The sequence below is a fragment of the Anas acuta genome, chromosome 11 (genome assembly GCF_963932015.1).
Source record: "Anas acuta chromosome 11, bAnaAcu1.1, whole genome shotgun sequence".
NCBI lineage: Eukaryota > Metazoa > Chordata > Aves > Anseriformes > Anatidae > Anas > Anas acuta.
The window spans coordinates 11,746,343-11,768,997 of NC_088989.1; the positions used below are offsets into that span (position 1 = coordinate 11,746,343).

General features: G+C 39.4%; 1 protein-coding gene across 2 annotated transcripts in view; it reads left to right on the plus strand.

Annotated features, from left to right (window-relative positions):
* The first annotated feature begins 7,498 nt into the window (after nt 1-7,498).
* The window catches only part of SEC61A1 (SEC61 translocon subunit alpha 1), a 327,869-nt gene continuing 312,712 nt past the window's right edge, over nt 7,499-22,655 (plus strand). The window contains exons 1-12 of one of the 2 annotated variants that reach the window (XM_068694367.1): nt 7,499-7,652; nt 9,334-9,401; nt 10,031-10,096; nt 10,200-10,278; nt 11,135-11,266; nt 12,074-12,183; nt 12,285-12,438; nt 12,883-13,043; nt 13,680-13,877; nt 14,273-14,464; nt 15,908-15,984; nt 16,814-17,039. In XM_068694367.1, coding sequence (XP_068550468.1) covers nt 7,646-7,652; nt 9,334-9,401; nt 10,031-10,096; nt 10,200-10,278; nt 11,135-11,266; nt 12,074-12,183; nt 12,285-12,438; nt 12,883-13,043; nt 13,680-13,877; nt 14,273-14,464; nt 15,908-15,984; nt 16,814-17,000 — 1,431 coding nt within the window. In that variant the 5' untranslated portion in view covers nt 7,499-7,645 and the 3' untranslated portion in view covers nt 17,001-17,039. Of the gene's footprint in view, nt 7,653-9,333; nt 9,402-10,030; nt 10,097-10,199; nt 10,279-11,134; nt 11,267-12,073; nt 12,184-12,284; nt 12,439-12,882; nt 13,044-13,679; nt 13,878-14,272; nt 14,465-15,907; nt 15,985-16,813; nt 19,098-22,655 lie in introns of those variants that run through there. The other variant, XM_068694366.1, reaches the window with a different exon arrangement.

Here is a 22,655-nt window from a genome sequence, read left to right on the forward strand (position 1 = left end):
GAACCATCTGTGCACTGTGTATTTAAATCATATTTCTGTTGTTATTGGATTTACTGGGTACATTTTATAAAGTGCATTAGAAGATCCACAGGGATGTGATCCACTCAGAGGATGTGACCCAGAAGGATTTTTGGCCCATGATTGTAATAGAAGCAGGATCAAACTGACACTGACATCCTGTTAACACTTACAAAAGGTTTCTCTGAGATCAAGAAAAACAGTAATCAAAAGGCAATTAGAAAAAGTGATATGGAATGAGTAATTTATATCGTTTGGTTCCAAACTGCAATGTTTTAAAAGGAAAGATAGTATAAAGAAAACACTTCATACAGCCAATTATGATCCTGAAATTATCCAGCTGCTGAAAGTTACAGTTGTTCCACTGAAAATTAAAGGTGGCTCAATTCTAGAGGAGGAACCAACTACTGGGAATGACATTAAATCCACTGTTGAACCATCCACAAAAACACCTACCTTATTTAAATTATAGTGGTATTTGGAGACGCATTTTTAACAATCGTATAACAAATCTGATGTCAAAAAAAAAAAAAAGTCAAGACAAAGCTAAAGTCAAAGAACAGTGGAAATACAGTTGCCTTAGAACTGCCTACAGTCAAAATGCAGAAGTGCTGGTCACTGGGTTAATGACAGTGAATCCTGTTCATGGTACAGGGAAAGAAAGCCATTAGAAAAACCTACAGAGACATCTAGCTCTATTACCTGACATCTGCAGCTGCCTGCCATACAGTGGTATATTATGGAGATAAGCAAGCATGATAAAAATGTTATAATAACCTTTGAAAATGGAAGACTGGAAATAGAATGCTGGTTTTAATTGCAAAGTGTTTCTTGTGCAAGTGTCCCTGGGAGATGTTTTATAATAAAGTTTGAATGAAATACAATAAAAATCAAATCAAAGCTCATTCATTGCATACCAAATAAAACAGCTCAGGTTTCAGCTTTGGTCTTAAAGCCAGGAAGAGAACTCACTTGATAAATTTCTGCTGCTACTCAGAATTTCAAAAATGAAAAAAAAAAAATCTGAAAAGGTAACTTACAGTTTGGATTTAAAAGCTGACGTTATCAAGAGAGCAAAGCTGAAAGATTCAAAGAATTAGTCGGCAAAATGCAAATATCCATAAAATAAAGAGAATTCAGTCCTGTTCTAGGATGAAAGCCATAATCTTACATGTACAGAGTTTGCTTTTCATGTATGCGTGTGAGAAATACTGCATGCAAAAATATTCATGTATTACATGTTTCTTTTGCATGAAAAAGTTAGGAAATGGAAGCAAAGCGCAGTTACCACTTTCATGCTCCATAACACTGCACATTCATGTGCATATTAAGAGCATAGCTCTCATTGTATGCATGAGGTTCTTCAAATTCAATGTGCAATCATTAATTTGAAAAACAACAGACCACGCAGATGCAGAAGCCCAATGTCCATGTTGTTAGATTTTTTTTTACTACTGTCAGAACATACAAGCTGGAGTAAAGGGATCTAGTATATCCTAAGGTTTGACTTGAAAACCAGACAGCCTCCTCTTATGTGTATTCTCCAGTCCCAAATATAGGTCCAATGTATTTTCAGCATGAAAGGTGTTTTTGTTAATGCCTCACAACATTCTAGAGAAAATTCATGCTCTGTGCCAAGAGCTGTATCTGCAAAGGTGTAAAGGGTCTCTCAGAGGGTTGATTGTGATGATTTCTAGTCCTGGCCAACTTGCATATGGTGACTGTTACAATCAAGCTGGCAATGATTTTTATGTAAATGAGTCAATTATCAGAACTATATGTATCCGGTTATTAGGTTATAGGCACTTGGGGGAAATTCGCATCAATATTTGCAAGACAAGCACTTTTTTTCCTTAATGTTCCAAACATTTATTTTCTCTCTTTTTTTTTTTCTTTTTCTTTTTTTTTTTTTTCTCTCTAAATAATGATTTTAGGTCACCAGTTTGATGATTAAAAAACAGATCATATAAACGAAAGCTCATTCTTAATCCCTAGAAATACGAACGTTTGGGGTAATTAGCTGTATTATAATTTTTTACAGAATCCAGTTAGAGAAGCCACAGTAAAACAAGATGAACATGAAAAATAGCCTAGAGACTTCAGAAACCTTAGAGAAGGCCAGAAAAGAAGATGTGGGAAGCACGTAGATGTTAAAAAGATAGTTTAACCTTGTATGAAGTAGGTCTTTGAAATAATTGTGTTTGTACTATGCTGCGGGCCTTCCAGTCTTGCTGAAATATCCACTTTTTGGTTCAATTTGGAGGCTGTCAGTGGAGAACCAGCCACTATCCGCCCAGTCTGGAGTTCTGTGGCCAGCTGTCACAATGCATGGCCCAATGTCACATCCCTCAGTAAGGATGTAGAACTGCTTCTCGCATGTGTCTAAACGGCCCTTGCTGCGTGTACTGACAGTGGCAAGAATCTGCCTGACCTTGTTTGCTGATCCACATAATTTTAGCATAATTTGTCATAATTTGATTCTTTCATGGCACATTTTAGCAAATAGGCAGTAGCTCTATTACAGAACTTTTTCTGAATCAGTAGCACTGCTATCACTACAAAGCTGCATGTTATGTTTTGTTTCTACTTGAAATATAGAGGTGTCACTTGAAGACAGGATGAAATGCTGTCCCCACTGACGTTTTGTTGTTGGTCTTTGACAAGATCAGGGTTTAGCCATTGTTTTTTTGTGTTACACACAGTGCACATTATATAGAAGTTCTGACTTGCCACAGCCAGAAATCAGGATCCTGGTTATTGGGAAAGCACGGCTATAATAATGCTAGCTAGGAGCACAGGTGATTAAAGTTCCAGTATTATGAAGCATTTTAGATACCTGATTAAGTGTTGCCATAAATGCAGGGAGTAAAATGATGTTCTAAGACTGCCTGGGTGAACAACTTGGAGAAATAAGGTTGTGAGTCATGAGTTCAGGATTAAAAACATTTCATGAAAATGAGTGCAAAGACATACAAGTTAACCTCTCGTGTCCTGATAATGATGTTGGAAATTATTTTGTGCATTGTGGTATTGGACTTATGAGTGATGGGGAAGTACACTTGTACTTCTTTTGATGTACCTAGGGCAACTCTATTTAAACAGTGGTTTGGGTATCATGTTTTAGGTATCTAAATTGGATATTTTTTTATTCTAATAACCACAATTTTATGATCTTCAGGATAGGATCAGATTTTGCATTTCTTATCTTTCTATATTCAGAAGAGAATCTGAATTTCATTCATTATAGAAATGCAGGTTTTATCTTTTAGAATGCATTTCTGTAACTGGAAATCAGCTGGGTTAGAAGGAATTTACATTTTTATAGCTTTTTTTTTTTTTTTAATGAAATAGAGGGTTTTATTGGATAGGGGAAAAAAAAAAAAAGTTTACTAATTTCTTTGTTTCAATTAAGCAGAAAGATCTCTTCACACAGCATCCTCCATTGCCCTGTAATAAAGTGCAAGCTCAAATTTATGTAAGAAAATGTTACTCCACTATTCTTCAACCAGAAATGTGGCTCTCAGCATCCCACCTAGGAAGATTTCTGTCTGCCTCTTGGCATGCTGGTTCGCAGGCAAGCTTGGGAAAAACTCTGCTGAGTGAAGACTCCAAGGGAAACTCTGTTCTGTTGCAATGAATGGAGTTTGGCAGTTGGCCTTAAAGGAGCAAGCAATTAACTCTCCTTTCAGCAGGATAGTAAACAATTTGTTTTAGAAGTGTTGTCTGCTCATGGTTCCCTGAAGGTCTCCCTTACGTCCATACTCACCTGCCACTCAGACCACGAATGCCACTTATGATCTGAATTGTTTCATGCATGCTACAACCTCTGCAACCTGTAACGTATCTATTAAATAATGGTAATAAAACTTGCCTACAGAGTTGTGTGTACTTCATGCAAGCTGAGTTGGCATCATAAGTAAAGCAGTTCTTCCACCTTGTGGTTAAATAGACTACTACTGGCAGCATTTGTGTGTCAAAAATCAGGGACTGCATATGAATATGGCTGTTAAACTGACCCATGCACAAAGCCCTACTCTTACCACATGATCCCTGTGGCAGACCAATGCTATGGATATTAACTAACCCTATTTTGTAAGGTGAATGTCCACATACATGTGTGTGTACACATATATATATATATATATATAAACACGTATGAACAAATAGATTTGATTGCCCTCTAGCGATCTCAGCCCACAGATGCTCTGAAACCTGGTGTAACAACAAAGAGTGTCTCTTTTAGTTTGCTGGGTTTAAAAAGATAACAATAAAAAGCATATTCAAAATAACATGCAAGCTTTGTCACATTGATAACAAGTACTGACATGGGAACAGAGGGTGAGCATGTCACAGATACAAAAAATTGGATCTATTCAAGTAGAGTTTGTGGCCAGTTTCTGCAAGCAATGCTGCTAGAACTAAAAGGAACTCTTTGGAGGCAGTGGAAAATTAATCTATGCTTCTTTCCCTATTTCTACTTTCCACACCTATTTTCTGCTTTTTACCTCTGGCTATTGAAGCAATCATATAGTCTTTGTTGTTTGCATCAGGGTACAATTCAGCATGATTGAGCCCAGCGTCCATAGTCAGTCAGCACACAGTGCACACTGATTTCAAAAGCAGTAATTAAATGTCAATTTTGTACTAATGCAATAGAGATATATTGAGATATATAATTTTGCAGTAAACGCTGAAGATTTGCACTGTGTGAAACAGTGGAACACACTGGCTAACAAACTTCAAAGCCAGTAAGTGAATATTAATGTTTTTAATGGTCCTAAATCACACTATTTCTAAAGCAGGATTAGCTTGATTATATAAGAGCGACTGATTTGGTTCAAAAAGGAATAGCAAGGCATGAAAAGAACAAGCTGTTTAATATCTATGTCTGCTTCTCAGATACTGCTGTTCTCTGAAGAGCTATTTATTAATTATATGCCATCCTCCTCCTCATTCCAGTTGTGCCAGCTGGCACAATTCTAAACTGAGCCCTCTGTAGTAGTAGGTGCATCTCCAAAAGTGTAAAAATCAACCCTAGCGTACCAGATTCAAATTTTGTCACTTAGTTTGTGATTGGCTGCCAAAATAGTTACCAAGATAAACTGTCAAAGTCATATCAGGCTGAAATTTGACCCAGTGTCTCACATAGCATCACAGTAATCATTCTGCAACAACTGTATCTTCGGCTTCTTTTGGTCTTCTGTTCTGCTGAGTGACAGCTGATTATACAAAGAAGCTGACCTTATGTTCTCTCTATTTTCGGTTGTTATTTGTTTTTACGTTAGGTGACAAAAAAGGGGCTTTTCACTGTAGCTTTCTAAGAAAACTAGTTTTCATAAACTATTTATTATACCCAGAATTGAACTGCAGTGGCCAATTTCAGCTGTAGGACTGTATCCTCATATCCCTAATGCAAAATCGTTCAGATCCAGAATGGATAAAATATAGAGAGGTAAGCAAAAACTACTGAGTTTTCAGCTTCCATGTGTAAATAGACAATTCTCTATCTAATTACAAGGTTTATTTTCTTACAGTAGCAAACCAAATTACATTATTGCCTAAAATTATTCTTAAAAATGACAGGAAATCCAGATGCCTGATAGATGGCCCATGCAAATAATCACGTCTTTTTTTTAAAATCTATTTTTATGTTACGGATTTAAAAAAAAAAAAAAAAAAAAAGGCATAATAAACAGGTGTGACTTTGTATCCTGAGAAGCCAATTTTTAAGTACAGAATTAACACTGTGGAGGGGAAATAGAGTGAGACCCTAGAGTCTGACATTATCTATTTGTCAAAAGAGCAATTACAATAGAAGCAGTAGATTGACAAGCTTCCCCTCAGATTCTTTCAAAAATGCCCAAGCTTGATTTGGAGATAACACCTTTGAGAAGACATCTTACACAGATGTGTAAGATAAGTGGAGTCAACATTTCTCCAAAAGTGCTCATCAGCATCTCCGTTGAGCATGGAGTCTAGACAACTACCTAGACATCTGACTTCTAAATGGCTAAAAGCAGATGAGCTGTTTAGATAAGGACAAAGCCATGTTATCCTTTCTAATTTAACAGTGATCTGGCATAGCGATGCTATCAGCATCTCTCACAACAGTTTCCCTTATTTTCATAAATTTGGCAAAATTCTGGCATTTCACTGTTTGCTTCTACCATCAATCCACTGAATCCCTCTTGCTGATTCCTTGCTCAGACTTCCACGAAATTACTGCTAATTCTTCCCTCTCTTCCTCCAGACTTTGGCGAATCAAGTCACTGCCCCTGTAGTAAGCCAAGAAGATCTCACTAAAACAACTCCACATAGAATCATACAATCATTTAGGTTGGAAAAGACCTCTAAGATGACTGAGTCCAACCATTAACAGCAAAAACAGTTGCTTTCTCATTAATTGGAAATGGGCGGGTTAAAACCAGCTTAGATGAACTGGATGTTTTAAAATAAGCTCCATCGGACAAGAACTGACTAAAACATTCTCAGTGCCATCGGTAGATGTCTTTGATAACTCTTAGTAGAGATGCACAGCTCAGAAGCCTTGATCTGGGCAAAGATAATGTTGGGAGGGGGGGAGGAGGGAGCAGGAAAGCAGGAAATGGGTGTGGAAATGGGAATTAGGCCTAGTTATTTTAAAGTTAATCTCAGGAAAGAGGGGATTGACTAATCAAACAAACCATACCTAAGTGCCTGGAAAATAACAAGATTTGTGGAAGCCACTGTGGGTTTCACACTTTATACACTAATTGCTTTGTATCGGTACGTCTATTGGTTTTTCTCTTTCCTCGAACTTCTGTTTACCCTTAGTCTTCAGACAAGGGATAAGTTCCTCTATAAATGCAAATCAGACAAGACAGTATGTTACTATCAGAAACATCTTCAGCAGCAAGTCAATGTGACCGCTTTTCACTTGTTGGCACTCCTGTGTGGCATAGAAGCGCGCTAATGTGCCAGGGCTTCGTGGACATATGGCATGATGTCGCACATTTTTACCAGTGAATTTATATTTTATTAGAGTCCCAGGTTGGCCTGGCTGTGTTAGATCCAGCCTCAGGTGCGCAGCACTGTGTGACACCGCTGGCTGCCATTTTGTGCGGGGGTGCGTGGGGAGTTTCTTAATGCAGGAAAAGGTCTAAAAAAATTATTTTCTGAAGATGTAAAAGCACAAAACACATGAAAAGAGTTTATTCGTGTATTTATTTATCTCTTGGAATCTCTTAAACCAAAGCCAGGATCCCTGGCTGCTGAAACATGCGGTCTTCAACACAACTTGCGACCCCGACGCCTCGCCTCCTACGCGCCACTCTCACACCTCATTAAGATGGCGGCCGGCAGCCGCGAGACTACAACTCCCATCCATCCGCGCGCCCCGCCTCCACCACCCGATTGGTTGCATTGACTTGAAAGGCCCCAATGAGCACCCGCGTTAGCTGGCGGGCAGCTGTACCCCCCGAGCGGTGCATGCTGGGACTTGTAGTCTCCTCGCCGCAGGGTGTGCGGCGGCGCTGTGGGACGCGGCGCGTGGCAGGAAGCGGAAGGGGCAGGGGGCGGCCGGGCTCAGTCCTGACGTGTCCCTGCCGGGCCGCCGCCACCGCGCTCCTCGCTCCCGACCGGGGCCGCCATGGGCAGTGAGTGCCGGGGGTGGGGGCTCGGGGGCAGAGGGATGAGGGGATGAGGGGCTGGGAGGCTCGGGGGTGCGGGCTGAGGGGGCGCAGCGCTGCCCCCGCCAGCCCCCAGGCCGCTGGGCCCGCGGCCAGGCCTCGCTGCCCCGCTCTGGGGGTGCCCCTTGGCTTGGTGGGTTTCTCCTCAGGGGATTTCGCGTTTTCTTCGCTCTCCGGAGTGCCCCGTGCTGCACAGCCTGGCTCTGGCTGGCACAGAGAGGCAGGGATGGGCTGTCAGGTGGGGGCTGGTCATGGTGGTGAGGCCAAGGAGCGGTGCTGTTGTGAGTAGGCAGTCGGGGAGGAAACCCAGGGAATTGAGCTCTGCACCTCTCCTACGAAGAAAGGCTGAGAGAGCTGGGGCTGTGCAGCTATAGAAGGGAAGGCTCCAGAGGGACTTCATTGTGACCTTTCAGTACTTGAAGGGGACTCAAAAAAGACAGAGAGCGACTCTTTTATTAATCGGGTACTGACATGACAATGGGAATGGTTTAAAACTAAAAGAGAGGAGATTTAGATCAGAGGTAGGAGGACATTCCTCACTCAGAGAGGAGTGAGGCACTGGAACAGGTTGTCTGGGAGGTTATGGATGCCCCATCCTTGGAGGTGTTCAAGGCCAGGCTGGATGAGGCCCTGGGCAGCCTGATCTAGTGGCAGGTGTCCCTGCCTATGGCAGGGGGTTGGAACTGGGTGATCTTTGAGGCCCCTTCCAACCCAGGCCATTCTATGAAAGTCTTCCTAGGCTTGTAAGCATGAGGAGGAACATGCTAGCCTCTTGAAAAGCATCTTAAGCAATCTTTATTTATCTGAGGTGTAGGAGAGGCTCACAGCATGGTTAAGGTTTAAAACCACAATCTGGTGTACCTTCTTCAGGCCAGTAATAGTTTGAAATTAAGAAATGCTAAACTTGCTGCCTTCCACAAATAACTAGAAGGTTATTGGTAGTTTCAGTTCCTCTGCGTTGTCTTAAGTGTTTTAATTCAGTCCAAAATGTATGTGCCGTCTTAGGTTTGCCTTGAGAAGTTTAGCATTAACTGTTACGAATCATATCGGAATGCTCGTAGGTGAACTTCTGACATTGCAGATACTGTTCTTTTGTGGTTTGTTGTTTTTTTTTTTTTCTAAGACTGAGACAGATAGCTTTTAGTCTTCTGTTGTAGGAGTATGTCCTTTTAACTAGGAGGAGGTCAGTGCATGTGAACTTCTTGAAAGTAACTGTTACACGTGAACAGTATGTGGGAATTCTTCAGCTGTATGCCCCAAAAATAACCCCTGAATTGAAGCTGTCTCAGGTTTTGTATTTCTCAAATACCAGGGTAGTTGAGAACCTAGTATGAAATGAAAGTTCAAGGGTATTGATAAACGTGTGCAAAAAAAAAGTTTTCTGCTTTTTTCAGCCTACTCAACAAAAGGACAAAACTTTTTTTTTCCTATTTCCAACCCATATTGTACTTATACAGAGGTACAGTTAGTGAAGTATACATGTAGAAAATAAAGTAAGAGATCATTTAAAAACAAACAAACAAAAAAAAGCTTCGTTTGTAACTGCAAGTTTTAACACAGAAAGAATCCAAATTCAGTTTTATTTGAGCTTTTCCCAATGTTCTTTTATCTGTGTATTTATTTTGTCTTTTAACTAATTTCTTTACAGTAAAATTTCTGGAAGTAATCAAGCCCTTCTGTGTTATCCTCCCTGAAATCCAAAAGCCAGAACGGAAGGTAAGTCGGTAACATTTTATTTATAGGTTTCTAATTGTGTAATATAAAATGCTTACAGCTTAGTTTGCTTTTTTTTTTTTTTAACCTGTGGGAAGAATGGCAATTGTAGGTAAAGTTATTCTTAGTGCAGTGCTTGTGCTTGTCACCCTGTACTGTGGATGCTTTTGTGCAGATTTGGTTTTGCCATAGCAGTGAGATGTTGAAAGCAGCGAAGCAGCGTGTATTGGAGCGCAAACTTGAGTCACTTAAAATAGCAACCTGAAAAGCTTTACTCCTTGAGTTCTAATCTAAGATTATTTGTTAAGACAAATTTCTCTATATAGGCATGTTCCCCACCCCAGCCCCTCTCTAGAAGCTCTTTCTTGTGAGAATGTAGGACTTGTGTCTCTCGAAGTACTAGAATTACCTTTCATTTAGATTAAAACTTCGGTAAAGCTTTGGGTTTCTGTAGTGTAAAAGGGATGAACCATTAGTTATTTTATTCAGAAGGCCCTGTACTTTGTCCATTCACAAGAAAATCTTTAATATTTAGTATAATGGTATGAAATACTTAAGTATATTGGTATGAAAGTTTACTGATTGACTAGACCTTGTCATATCAACAGTTATCTTCTTTTTTTTTCCTTTAGATTCAGTTTAAGGAAAAGGTGCTATGGACCGCTATCACACTCTTCATCTTCTTAGTATGCTGTCAGGTATGCCTCTTTCCTGTGGTTTTCAAAAAGAGCTGAAATGTTTAATGGGTGTTATGAGCGCTCTCAATTTAATCCTGTTTTCTTCTGTTGTCTGGTTATTCAGATTCCTTTATTTGGCATCATGTCATCAGACTCAGCAGATCCCTTCTACTGGATGAGAGTGATTTTGGCTTCGAATAGAGGTATGGTCAGTCTTTCTGGAGGGCATTTTTGTAATGTGAACCAAAATGTTTTTGGACTTGTTCTTAATTTGTGGTCTTTTCTAATGATGATGAAAAATGGAACAAAGAGGAAAAAGTTGTTCTGTGTATTATTGTATGAGATTATAAACCACTGTGGCATTGCACAAAGTTGTGCCTTTCCACAAAATGGATTTATGTCTGGCTATATACAATCTATTAAGTGCAAAAACTAAGGACCATTTTGTGGGGAGAATGGGTTAGCAGGGAGACAGTTCTAATTACCTGCATTGCTGCTGGTAATGTTTTCCATGTATCTTCTAAGCTTTTTGAATCATATTTCAAACTGTATTTGCTTGTGTTGTGGTTTTCTGGGTGACGTCCTTGGGTCTGCCTCACAAAATATTAAAATTCTTACCACTTGAATTTATCATAGGGGCCTTTTAATGTGGGTGTTAATTAAGTGTTATAATGAAATGTGTGTATAAGTATGTAACTACAAGCACTCCTGGAAAAAAAAATCTTTTGTGTTTAAAGTTATAAATAAAAAAGTGACTGATCGTCAAAGACAGAAAGCAAATTCCTACCTTCTCTTATTAACAGGAAAGCTGTTCCTGACAGCAGATGTCTTTTTCAGTGAATATAGTTCTTAAAGTACTGAGAAGGACTGCGTTACTTAGCAGTCTGACATTTAACCTGGTTCTGTTATCACTGAAACCTCTTACATTTATGGAGATTTGGAGTTCTATATTGTCTTCATCACGATGCAAGGGGTGGAAAGTCAAACTTTACAAGTAAATATTGGGGTGCACCATCTCCAGGCATCTCTGAAGTTCATTGTGCTGCTTGTGTCTGGCAGGTACGTTGATGGAGCTGGGGATTTCACCTATTGTCACTTCTGGGCTCATCATGCAGCTCTTGGCAGGTGCCAAGATAATTGAAGTTGGTGACACTCCAAAAGACAGAGCTCTCTTCAACGGAGCACAGAAATGTAAGTAACAGCTAGTAGGCCAAGGCAAAATGTTGTAGAGTATCTAACCCTAACAACAGAAACTGCAAACTTAACCTGTGGTGAGCCTGTAGTTAGATGTTTGGGCTTCTGTCATGCTGCGTGTTCACGTTGTGCTACTAATTTATTTATTTCAGCAGTTGTTTATGGGCTGCTGTTTGGCTCGTTAGCTTTTATGTTTCCTTTACAAACCTATTTGAAGCTTATATGTGCAACTGGCACTGGTACTGTAATCTCATAAGCAATATATAGACTGTGTGGACCCAAACTTTGAATCATGTTGGTCAACATTAATAGTAATTTTTTTTAGGTTAAGATGGTAGTTGTAGTTGTTACCTTGCAGTTTCAAGCATGGTTCTTCTTTAGCAATAAGAGAGAAACAGCTTTTAGATAAACATGAATATTCTCTAGCTATTTTGTGTGGCACCACACCTCTTACTGAGCTGTTTACTGGAAAAAAGAATCATAAATAGTAATTTATAGTAGTAATATAGTAATAGTAATAGGTAATGTCTTAATGTTCTCAGAGTTTTCAATAGCTAAAGCCACTTTTAGCAACTTAAAATATTTGCTTCTAAATGTATTTGCTTTTGAAGTCTTTGCGTATTTGTATTTTCAGATATATAGATTTCAGACAAGAAACTTAATTTGCCCTTGAAATCAAATGTCCAGTGACTTATGTATTCCTTCCCAACTTCCACTACTAAGAATTGATTTATATCCCTGGGCAATTAGAGAAATATAAAATCTCCAGGACAAATGCATACTTTCTTTTTTTGTGTTCTACAGTGTTTGGAATGATCATTACCATCGGTCAGTCTATTGTCTATGTAATGACTGGAATGTATGGAGACCCATCTGAGATGGGTGCTGGTATCTGCTTGCTTATCACAATTCAGGTAATTTCTAGTCCTCTTTCCTCTAGTTCTTAGTTTCTTAACAAACAAATAAAATGGGAATGTGAATAATGCTGCTTTGTCATTTTGTTTTTGTGCTGTAGCTTTTTGTTGCTGGATTGATAGTTCTGCTCTTGGATGAGCTCCTGCAGAAAGGATATGGGCTCGGTTCTGGCATCTCCCTCTTCATTGCCACCAATATCTGTGAGACTATTGTGTGGAAAGCATTCAGCCCCACCACCGTGAACACAGGACGAGGTAATATGGCATAGTCTTTTCTTTATTTACATTAGAGTTTAATTATTATATGAAACATAATAAACCAAGTTACTTTCCGCTCTAGTCTTTTAAAATTCCAACTCTATACATTATATAGTATAGTACGGTGGAAAAAAAAACTTTCTTTGAAACAACTTTGTAAATGTCAATATTTTTAGAGAGCTGTAAAATTATCCCATTTGGTCCTTTGATAGCGATTAGTTTCTAGGCTGCTACAGGGGGATTTCCAAAAATTCTTGGAAAGAATACAACTGATGTGAAGAATGACAGTTCCAAAACTCTGTGTCCTCAAGGTGAAAAAGCTTGGGGAAATTAAATTCCACTATCAATCCTGTATTTTGGAAGGATGTCTACTGGGACAAAACGCTGAAGTCTGGAGATAAACCAAGCACGTGTAACTTGATTTTTCTTTTTCTTTCTAAGGCATGGAATTTGAGGGTGCCATCATCGCTCTGTTCCATCTTCTGGCTACTCGTACAGACAAAGTCAGAGCTCTCCGTGAGGCCTTTTACCGTCAGAATCTCCCCAACCTTATGAATCTGATTGCCACCATCTTTGTGTTTGCTATCGTAATTTACTTCCAGGTCAGTTGGAATAAAGAGGACTGTAAAACTGTTTGTATGGGAAAAGATCTGTAACCTGCTTCTTGTTACAAGAAGTTATATTTTCACTTTCAGAAGATTCATTTTTATGTCTGCAACATCTACATGTTCATTTAATAGTACCTTATTTTAATCAGTTTCCATGATTACTGTAGTCATTTGAAAAATGTGAGAGCTGCTGGGGGTGGTGGTAAATGTGTGTGTGTAATGTAGCCTAATGAAACTGCTGTTGCTTTTTTGCTGGAAAATGCTTTGAAGTCTTTAAGTCTGTGTATCAGTTACTTGTTTGTTGCAGGGAGCTACTGGAGAACATCAAAAGTTTTGAGTAGTTTTATGTTTCTTTTCCTTGGCACTATGTTCCATCTTCTTGCAACTTTAGATCTCTTCTGACATCAGTCTTTCATATCTTGTATGAATTTAGACAACCTTGCAGGCTTTCAGGCCCCTTGCAAAAGTGTTTTCACAGATAGCCGTGTGGATAGACTATGTGTACTTGCAAAAACTGATTGCATGTTGTTTTCTATTGCTATCAAAGCTTTGCACAAGCAATTCATCACCTGCAGAATAGGTTCATGTCATCAAGGTATAATGTGGGACTTTCCTTTGGAAACTTTTCAGGGCTTCAGAGTGGATCTTCCTATCAAATCTGCTCGCTACCGTGGCCAGTACAACACGTACCCTATCAAGTTGTTCTATACTTCCAACATTCCCATTATTCTTCAGTCTGCTCTGGTGTCAAACTTGTACGTCATCTCCCAGATGCTTTCTGCACGCTTCAGTGGCAACTTACTGGTTAGCCTGCTGGGCACTTGGTCTGTGAGTATTATTCCTTTTAATCTTGCATACAGCTCTGTAAGAGTGCCGTTAACATGCGTAATTGAAGGGATGGTCTCTGTAAAGATAAAGGCACATTTCTACAGGTGTCATGTACACTGAAGCTCCTAGATAAGTAATTTGTTTAAATTGGTGGAATATGAGACTTGCTGTGATGAGTGTAGATGTTAAGTTTCCATTTAATTAGGGTGGGTATTTTTACTGTTCCTTATTGTTTTGTTTCCACATTGGAAACTGCTTATGGTAGTAAAGGTTTATCGTTGTGTGCTGCTGTAAAGACAGTGATACACAGTGACATGAAGGTGATACATAACTCCAGTCTTAGCTTAATTGCTAAGAAATAGTGAGAAAACTGACTGCTTGCTTCCTTCTTCTAGGACACGTCATCTGGCGGCCCTGCTCGTGCTTATCCTGTTGGTGGACTTTGTTATTATTTGTCACCTCCAGAGTCCTTTTCTTCAGTGTTAGAAGACCCTGTCCATGCAGTTGTTTATATTGTATTTATGTTGGGCTCCTGTGCTTTCTTCTCTAAAACATGGATCGAAGTCTCTGGCTCCTCTGCCAAAGACGTAAGTTTAAAATGACAAATGATGTAAGCCTACATGATGCAAACAGAGAGGCTGTTGTAAAATAAGTGCTGACTTTCTCCTGAAAGAGCTGTTAGGCTGGTAATCACCTTAGTAATATTTATTATTTATATATATAGTGAATTTGATTCTGGATCAGAAAGGGCTTTTTTTTTTTTTAAGTGGGGACGATGGAGGTAGAATGCAGATATTTTTTCCCCCATTTTCTTTACTGTTTTTTTTTTTTCAAAAGCAACAACAGCAATAGACAAATAGTTGTTTTTATTGGCACTAGGAAACTTCTGAGATTGCTTCGTGAATCTGATCAGTGTGAGGAGAGGCCAGGTAACACAGAGACTGAAAACTCTTTAGTGCCAAATGACAGCTGCACTGTGTGCAAGGCAGCTGCCACTTATGGATATTTAAGTTTTACCTGCAAGTTCCTGTCTGGCATGAAAAGTTCTCCATTTGTTTTGGGGAAGGTTAACTGGAAGTTGCTCTTTTTAACTAGAGGGACCTGATAAGACAATGTAGTGCAGGGTACTAATGTACCTGTGACTAGCTTTATAAATTTCCATTTGGTACAAGATATTCAATACTCAGCAACTATATCAGTCAAATTGGATAACAAGATGGGAAATAGTTGTCATCATAGTATGCTTGTATTATGGTTTGGGGTAGGAGATCAAGTTTGACAGCCAGATGGAATGGTTTAATCTATTCTTTAAGAAATATGTGATAGTTGTATAGCTACTGTTAGCAGTATGAATACTCACTCAGCCTTGCATCCAGCTGCTTGTTATCAGATGTGTAGGGAAGCACTCATGGGTAAGTATAGCTAGATTTTCTTTCAGCTTAAACCGGCATACAACTTATAACACTTCAGTATACTTTCTGGGTACAGGAGAAAAGTTATAAACAACATCAAAAATAAAAATTGATAAATCATTACCTACAATTGCAGAAATACAGTTAAAGATTGATGTGCCAAGAAGGGATTCTTTCTCAGTCACTTCATTTCTAATCTGGTCCCACAAATAAATAGTTAGCTCAACTGATTGTGGGAAACTGAACTGTAAGAATGGACACTTCATGGAATGTTTTTACTAACGTCCACTAAATCCTAACTGGGAGATGGTAGGTAGCAAAACAGGAACTGAATTACATGTAGGATAGCCTATTAGTTTCTGCATTTTCCTTTTTTCAATAGGACTAGAATTACCCAAAAAGCGTTGCATAATTGACATCATGGAGAAGTGTCTGTGACTGCAGTCTATCCAAAGTTAAAATACTGGGTATTTTTTAAGTCAGACCAACAATATACAGTAAGATAACGAAAACACCATTTACTTGAAATGTCTTGCTTCTGGTGTCTCATAATATTAGATTCTGTGGCTCTGGCAAATGGCACTAAAGTAACTCATTCTGTTTCTTGATTCAATACAGGTTGCCAAACAATTGAAAGAACAACAAATGGTAATGCGAGGCCACAGAGAAACTTCAATGGTACATGAACTAAACAGGTAAGCTATGCATTTCATTGGTTATTTATGCAAAGCGTTACAGGAAAGCACACTGAAAATTTTGCTTTGAGTTCTGTTTTCTGGACCCCAGAGCATGGCTATTCTTCAAGCTTTGTTGCATGCATGAGACACAGAATACAGCCTCATTAATAGCTGGATTTGCACAACATGCAGCCTTTCAGTTAGAAAATGTGCATGAATAGTGAGGGTTTGTCTATACTGCTTCAAACTGATGAATGGTATTTTGAATGTAATTGTTAATGTCTTGAGGGTACTTTTTTCAGAGTAATCATTTTTAAAATTAGTAGCTACTTAAATACAGTAACTGTAAAAGTAGGCAGTGGTTGATCGCTAGCTTTTTTGATTACAGGGTGGGACCTGTGTGCCCTTCATGTTACAGAAATGTTATTGCAACTTTACCTTTCAGTCATCTGCAAGTGACTTGAAGATCTAGTAGCCATAAATTTATGCTTAATTGTTAGGTAGAATGGAATGCTTTCTTGTCTTAGCTTAGCATGTTTCTCCCTTCCAGTCAGGTTGAATTTTCCTAGTACACTATTGCATGTGCCTTATCTTGGATTGGTGGACCTAGAACAGTAAAGAATATCCTGCCATTGTATTTTTTTCACTTGTCTAATTTGTCTTTTTAAAGCACCTGATTTAGATTATCTATGCAGTCATTTCTCTGTGGGATTGTTTATTTTATGGGAAAAACTAGCCCCTGATTTAGATACCTCCCATAGGATTAGCAGTATATGGAAACTATTACATGTGAAATATCCCGAGCAAGCTCTAAGGGTACCTTTTCTATTCCCACCTTGTTTTACAGGTACATCCCTACAGCTGCTGCATTTGGTGGTCTCTGTATTGGCGCCCTCTCTGTGTTGGCAGACTTCCTTGGGGCAATTGGGTCTGGAACTGGAATCTTGCTCGCTGTCACTATCATTTATCAGTACTTTGAAATTTTTGTAAAGGAACAGAGTGAAGTTGGCAGTATGGGAGCTCTTCTTTTCTAAACCTAGCTTCTCATGGACCCAGGAAAGGGGAGAAACACTCAAAATGTAAACTTGATAATGTCATTCTATAGGAACACGTATTTTAATAATGTTTCCAAAGCGCATTCCCTTATGTTCAAACTTTTCTAGCATACTGTTTGCATTTTATAGATTGCTGGGGGGAAATGTGCAAAAAAATTTTTTTTAAGAAAATTGTTTTTTTAATTATGTATTAAGAGAATCAGCTTTCTGAATTGGATTTCGTTCAATGACTCTTGAATTTTTTCATCCCTTTGAAAATTAGTATACCTGAAGCCTTTTCAGGTTTTAATAAATGATTGTGGGGAGGGTTGAATGTTTGGAAAAGATTTTTTTTTTTTTCCCCCATTAAACATGTATTTGTAGCTCCTTTGCAGTAGTGGTGAGAAATCTCTCCCCCTAATGCTTGAGTTCCATAATTATGGTTGTAAGCACAAACAGTGTTTAAAATGTTCAGTTTTGTGGGGTCTTTTTTGTTCAAATATGGCAGATTTGGGAGGCAGTTGTTTCTTTTCACTAAATGTTATCTGTAATTCCAAATGTCTTGTTGTATAATTACTGAGCTAGACCTTGACAGATGTTGAATATTGGCTTGAGATTGTTGTCAAGTTTTGGTAAGAGATAGGAATGTCATCTTTCTTGTCACCCCTCCTCCATAAGCAGAAAACTCAGGTGAATCGGGATTCTGCCAGAGTCTGTGCCTAGGAGTTGCACCTTTTGAAACTTGGTAATACCGGCAGCTTTGTAAAAACCTTTTAATTAGTTCTCCTTACCATTAACTGTAGTCCTAGTTCTGATGGTAGCTGAAAGAAATGGACGTTATGGCTGATTAGATGCGTATCTGCTTGTACCCTTTGCAAAAGGTAGTTTTCATCGATTTAAATGAAAAAAAAAATGGTCTTGTAGCAATCAGGACATTGATTACTCATATCTAGTGAATTTGGAGTCTCACTCATATCACATAGTGTGAAAGAATGTATGTACTTGTCTCCTTTTTCTATAGTCACATAGGAGGCTTTTCCATCCTATAATCTCATGGACTTGAATGGTACATAAAAAAAATACTTTTTCAGAAGGTATTGGGACTCTGTTCAACATCATACCTTCAAAATGGAGAACTTTATAAAAAGGCTTCAATGGACCAGAATAATCCTTAAGTTTCAATTTTTTTTTTTAGTTTGTCAATACTAATTAGGTGGCTAGGACCAAATGGTAATATTCATGTATGAGTCTTGTAAATATAATTCTCCATCAGTATTGGACAACACAGAAACCAGAGTAAGTTGCAATGTTGGAATGTTTCTCAACACTGCATCCTTCCATGCATAGTTGCATGTTGTGCTGACTGACAGCACATGAATTACTTTTTCTGCTCGGAGTGATGGGACTACTCGGCTATGTACCCAAGGAGCACGGATGACACCTAGAAACCCTTGTTAATGCACTGAGCTCAGATACCAAATGCATGAGAATTCTGCAAATGCAGATGAGATGCACTTCTATGGATAGGTTTAAGTCCTGGGGAAAGGATCACAATTGGAAAAGGAACAGAAGTATTGAGATAAAAATATCTGTGAAATGCTTACTGCCAACTGTTCATTATTAATTCACACTACGTTCTGTAATTTTCCTGTATTTTATAAAATACTGGCGTGCCACAGCACAATTTCAATGTGAAGTCGGGGACAGTTCAAAAGTGGCTTTAAAGGGAGAGGGAGGGAGTATGGTGTGGTTCTTTTTTTTTTTTTTTTTTCAGGAAGCCCAATGTGATTTTTTTGTTGTTGTTATAAAAAGGACTCCACTTCTGGGTATGCAGTTCTGGCTGGGCTGGAGCTGTAGTTATATTTTTGGTCATATCATCTGTTTGAACTGGTTGCAGTTTAGACCATCAGCTCTTGAGTGTCTAAGCAGCACTTGTTCTATGCATCTGTGTTTTTGTTGTCTTGTGCTGGAGTCTTTGTTATCAAGCAGCTATGTCCTCAAAGCAGGACCTGCTGATCATACAGTGGATGTTCACAAAAAGAAATAATGCCTAAACAATCTGCTTTATACTGAAATAAAGTACATCTTTGGAGCTAATGCTTGGCTTTTAGTGCTTTGAATACCCTTACAATTCTAGGAATTGTTGAATGCTGTTACCTGCCCAAAATACCATGAAAGCGATCCCTCTCAAAACCGCTGTTTAGAGTGTCCGTGTAACATAAAGAAAGTTTGTACTTGCTCCAAGACCTTCTCTTAACAATAGCTTGCCAAAATAACAAAGCCTTACGCATTCCTCTGGGCATTCCTGTTCCTGAAGAGAGACATTTCAAAAAGTGCTTCACAAGTAAATAGCAGGAGAGCAAAAAAGGGTACATCGGTTAGCAAGCTCTTTTCGTATCAAACATAGTACCTGTCCTTTTTTTTATATGACATTAATACTAGGGTATTAATTGCAACAAAACTTGAGGGCTGATGATACCTCGGTATTGTTTTGCCCTCTGAGTTTTTGAACTGAAGTTGGAGTAAGTATTAAACAATCAAACACAACAACAACTTCCTGAAGTAGATACCTAAGCTAATTTAAATACCATTTGCAAGAAATGCAGATAAGATTTTGGTCACTTTTGAAGTCATTTTAAACAGTACGTGGGTTTCTCCCATGCTGTTTTTCTATGAAAGTTGCATTAATAACCTGCAAGAATATTATGTGATCACATCTATGATCACAGAAGTAAATGAAGTTAGTGCAGAGGTGATGAGTTACCCACAAGAGAGCTAGTTGAAATACTAATGCTAAAGCAAAATTTGAAATCCTTTCTGCTGGCAGCATTTTAAGTGAAATTCTTTGTGTAGCTTTTTGTTCTTCACAGCAGGTTTCATGTGAAAGATCGTAAAGCTTGTGCTGCTACGTAAGCGATGGATGTTTGATTTCTGTCGCTGTTATTTAGGAAGTTTTAAAAATACTCCAGATTCTTTAGCAGTTCACCTGTTCCTAAGGCCTCTCTCCATGTAGTTTTGAGGCAGGAAAAGGTCCCATTGTTTATCAAGCTCAACTGTTTTTTTGTTGTGGGATTTTTTTTAATCCTTTTTGCTGCAACTGTTAAAGTTGTTGCTTTACTTTGTGGAAGGTTCCATGACTGCATTCCCTAGATTTCTTCCAAGGATAGCCCTGTTCATACACTATATACGTGTGATCATTTGTGAAAATAGATTTAGCAACAAGCTTTCAGTAAAGGAGGAGGCAGAGTAACTTTTTCCCTAATTGTTCTTCATTGCAGCAAAGAATACCAAGCCTTAGGTTGCCTTGATTATTTTTTTTGCTGATTTTTGGGGAGCTTCTCACAAGTTTTTGTAAAGCTACTATGTGCTTACTGACATTGTGTGATATAAATGATGTATCCTGACTGCCCCAAATGCTAAAACACATGTATCCTTGTGTGCTGGCTGAGCTGCTGCGTCATTCCTGCAGCTCGTGCACATCTCCCCAAATGCATGCTGGCTGCTGGGTGTTCTCCCCAACAAAGAAGGGGCTTTCAGAAGAAGTGGCTGGGGAGGGAGACCACTGACATCTCTGAAACTTCTGTTTGGTATGTGGCTCGGATGGCCTGCTGTCTCGGTTTTTCTCTCGCTGTTCTCTCTGCCAGCTTTCTGACATGAAACTCCAGCCTTCGCCTGCTTCCTGCCTGGAAAGGTCACGGTTTGAACCGCGGCCAGCAGCGAGCGGCGGTGCTGGCACCCTCCCAGCTGCACAGGGAGATGTGCAGGTGTTCAAACAATGCCTGCTTGTTAGGGGGGCTCGGGCCTGTGAAACCCGGGCCCCTCCAGCTTCATCAAGCCTCCCTGAAGGACGGGTGCTGGCATGCTGAAGGGGAGCGTTTGCCCGCCTGGTGGCAATGTTACACTGCAATTCAAGGCACCGGGTTCTGCGATTTAGAAGAGAGCAGTAAAATAAGCATTAAATCTGTACCGAATATGTGTTCTCTCTCTCTCTTTTTTTTTTTCCACTTTGCTGCGATGCTGATGGGTGTCATACAGTGTAAAAAGTTTGGGAATAGAGTTCACCAATGTATCTTTGTAGGTTCTAGAATCAGGGCCAAGCTTAAGGTGGTTTTAATCTGAAATGCTAAAAACGATCTCTTCCTTTTACAGCGTTTATAGATACTTAGAATATTGTCTAATATTTTTCAAGCCTTCTAAGTGTCGAAGAGGCGGTGTGTTACAGCTACTTAGTCTGCTCAATATTGCTATACAATTTAAGCCTAGATTGAGACGGTCAATGGGATTGGAAAGAAGGCAAGAAAAGAAGCATTTAAAAACAAAATCAATATTCTAAGCTGGGGACCTAATTAGTCAGCTAGACTTTAAGCTGCTGTTTTATAGCACGCGACTGCATGGATCTGCTAAAATTGAAACTCTTCAGCGGGCCAGGTTCTAACAATCCTCTGGCTATTGCTGATGTGATGCTGGCCAAGCTGGCAGCACTTGGCAGAAAGGAAATACCCTGACAATTGGCACCTCCTTTGGCAGTTGTATGAGAGGGGCTGGAGGCTGAATGAGCACAGACATGATATACTTTGTCATTGCAGAACGGGCTGTCAGAGATGGGATGCCTACTCAGATATTTCTTGTTGGAGAACAAGACGACTGGGCCAGTCAATCTAGCAGCAATATGAATACCTGAGAGCTTACAATAGGAGCAAATAAAACAGAAGAACAGTTAGGATATCATTTTTTTTAAAGCTATATTTCAGATCTTTTTGCATTGCCTTAGAGAAAATCAGGATGCATGGCACATGTATCAGCCCGGATTCCTCTTCTCATAGATTAAGGCTAAGGTAGATGCTTCCAAAACCAGTGTGAGCACTGCTGCAGGAGTATTAGCCATCTGAGATGGCTCTTACCCACTTTAATCCTCAGCATGCCTTTAGCCAGTTGATGTTCTTACAGCTTTGGTGGGTCACTTTTGCATACCTGTGGTGTGAAGCTGTATAAAAGAAAAAGGCAGCTCCAGGCATTCAGAAGCAGGAATCTTAGTGAGAAGAATATTTTACACGATTAGCATCATGATTTAAGTGTGGGTTGTCTTTTTGTTTAAATTGCTTTTTTTTTTTTTTTTTTTTTTGCCAGCAGAACAAGGAATTGCTGCTGCTGGATTCCAAAGGGCTGCAGAGCCGTGCCTGATGCAGCTAGTGCAAAGGCTCACCCTGGCCACAGGTGTAGTCATTTTTATGATGATTTGGGACTGCAGAGCTCAGCTGTGGGGAGCAGGTGGTGCAAGCGGGGTGAGAAGTGATAGCAATGTGAAGGAGCTGTTGGGAGAAGTAACACAGGGACTAAAGCGGTGAGGAGAGAAGATGTGAGGCTGATTTGTGTTGGTGTGATGTCTCTACACGTAGGAGGAGCACCACTAAGAATACTCCTGAGCCCCAGGATTTTGCTGGCAACAAACTGTGAGTGCCTTACGGTGACGAGGGTTAAGGTCATAAAGAGGCATCTGCCTGTTGGATTTCCTCAGTAAGAGAAAGCCATGAATACCTGTGTGCTGTAGAAATTGATGTTTTTTTATTGTTGGTATCCTAGACTGGACTGCTATTTCCTTTCCCATGTAGAAAGTTGTCTTTACTTTCTGTGGCTGTAGAGCTTGTGAGATATGGA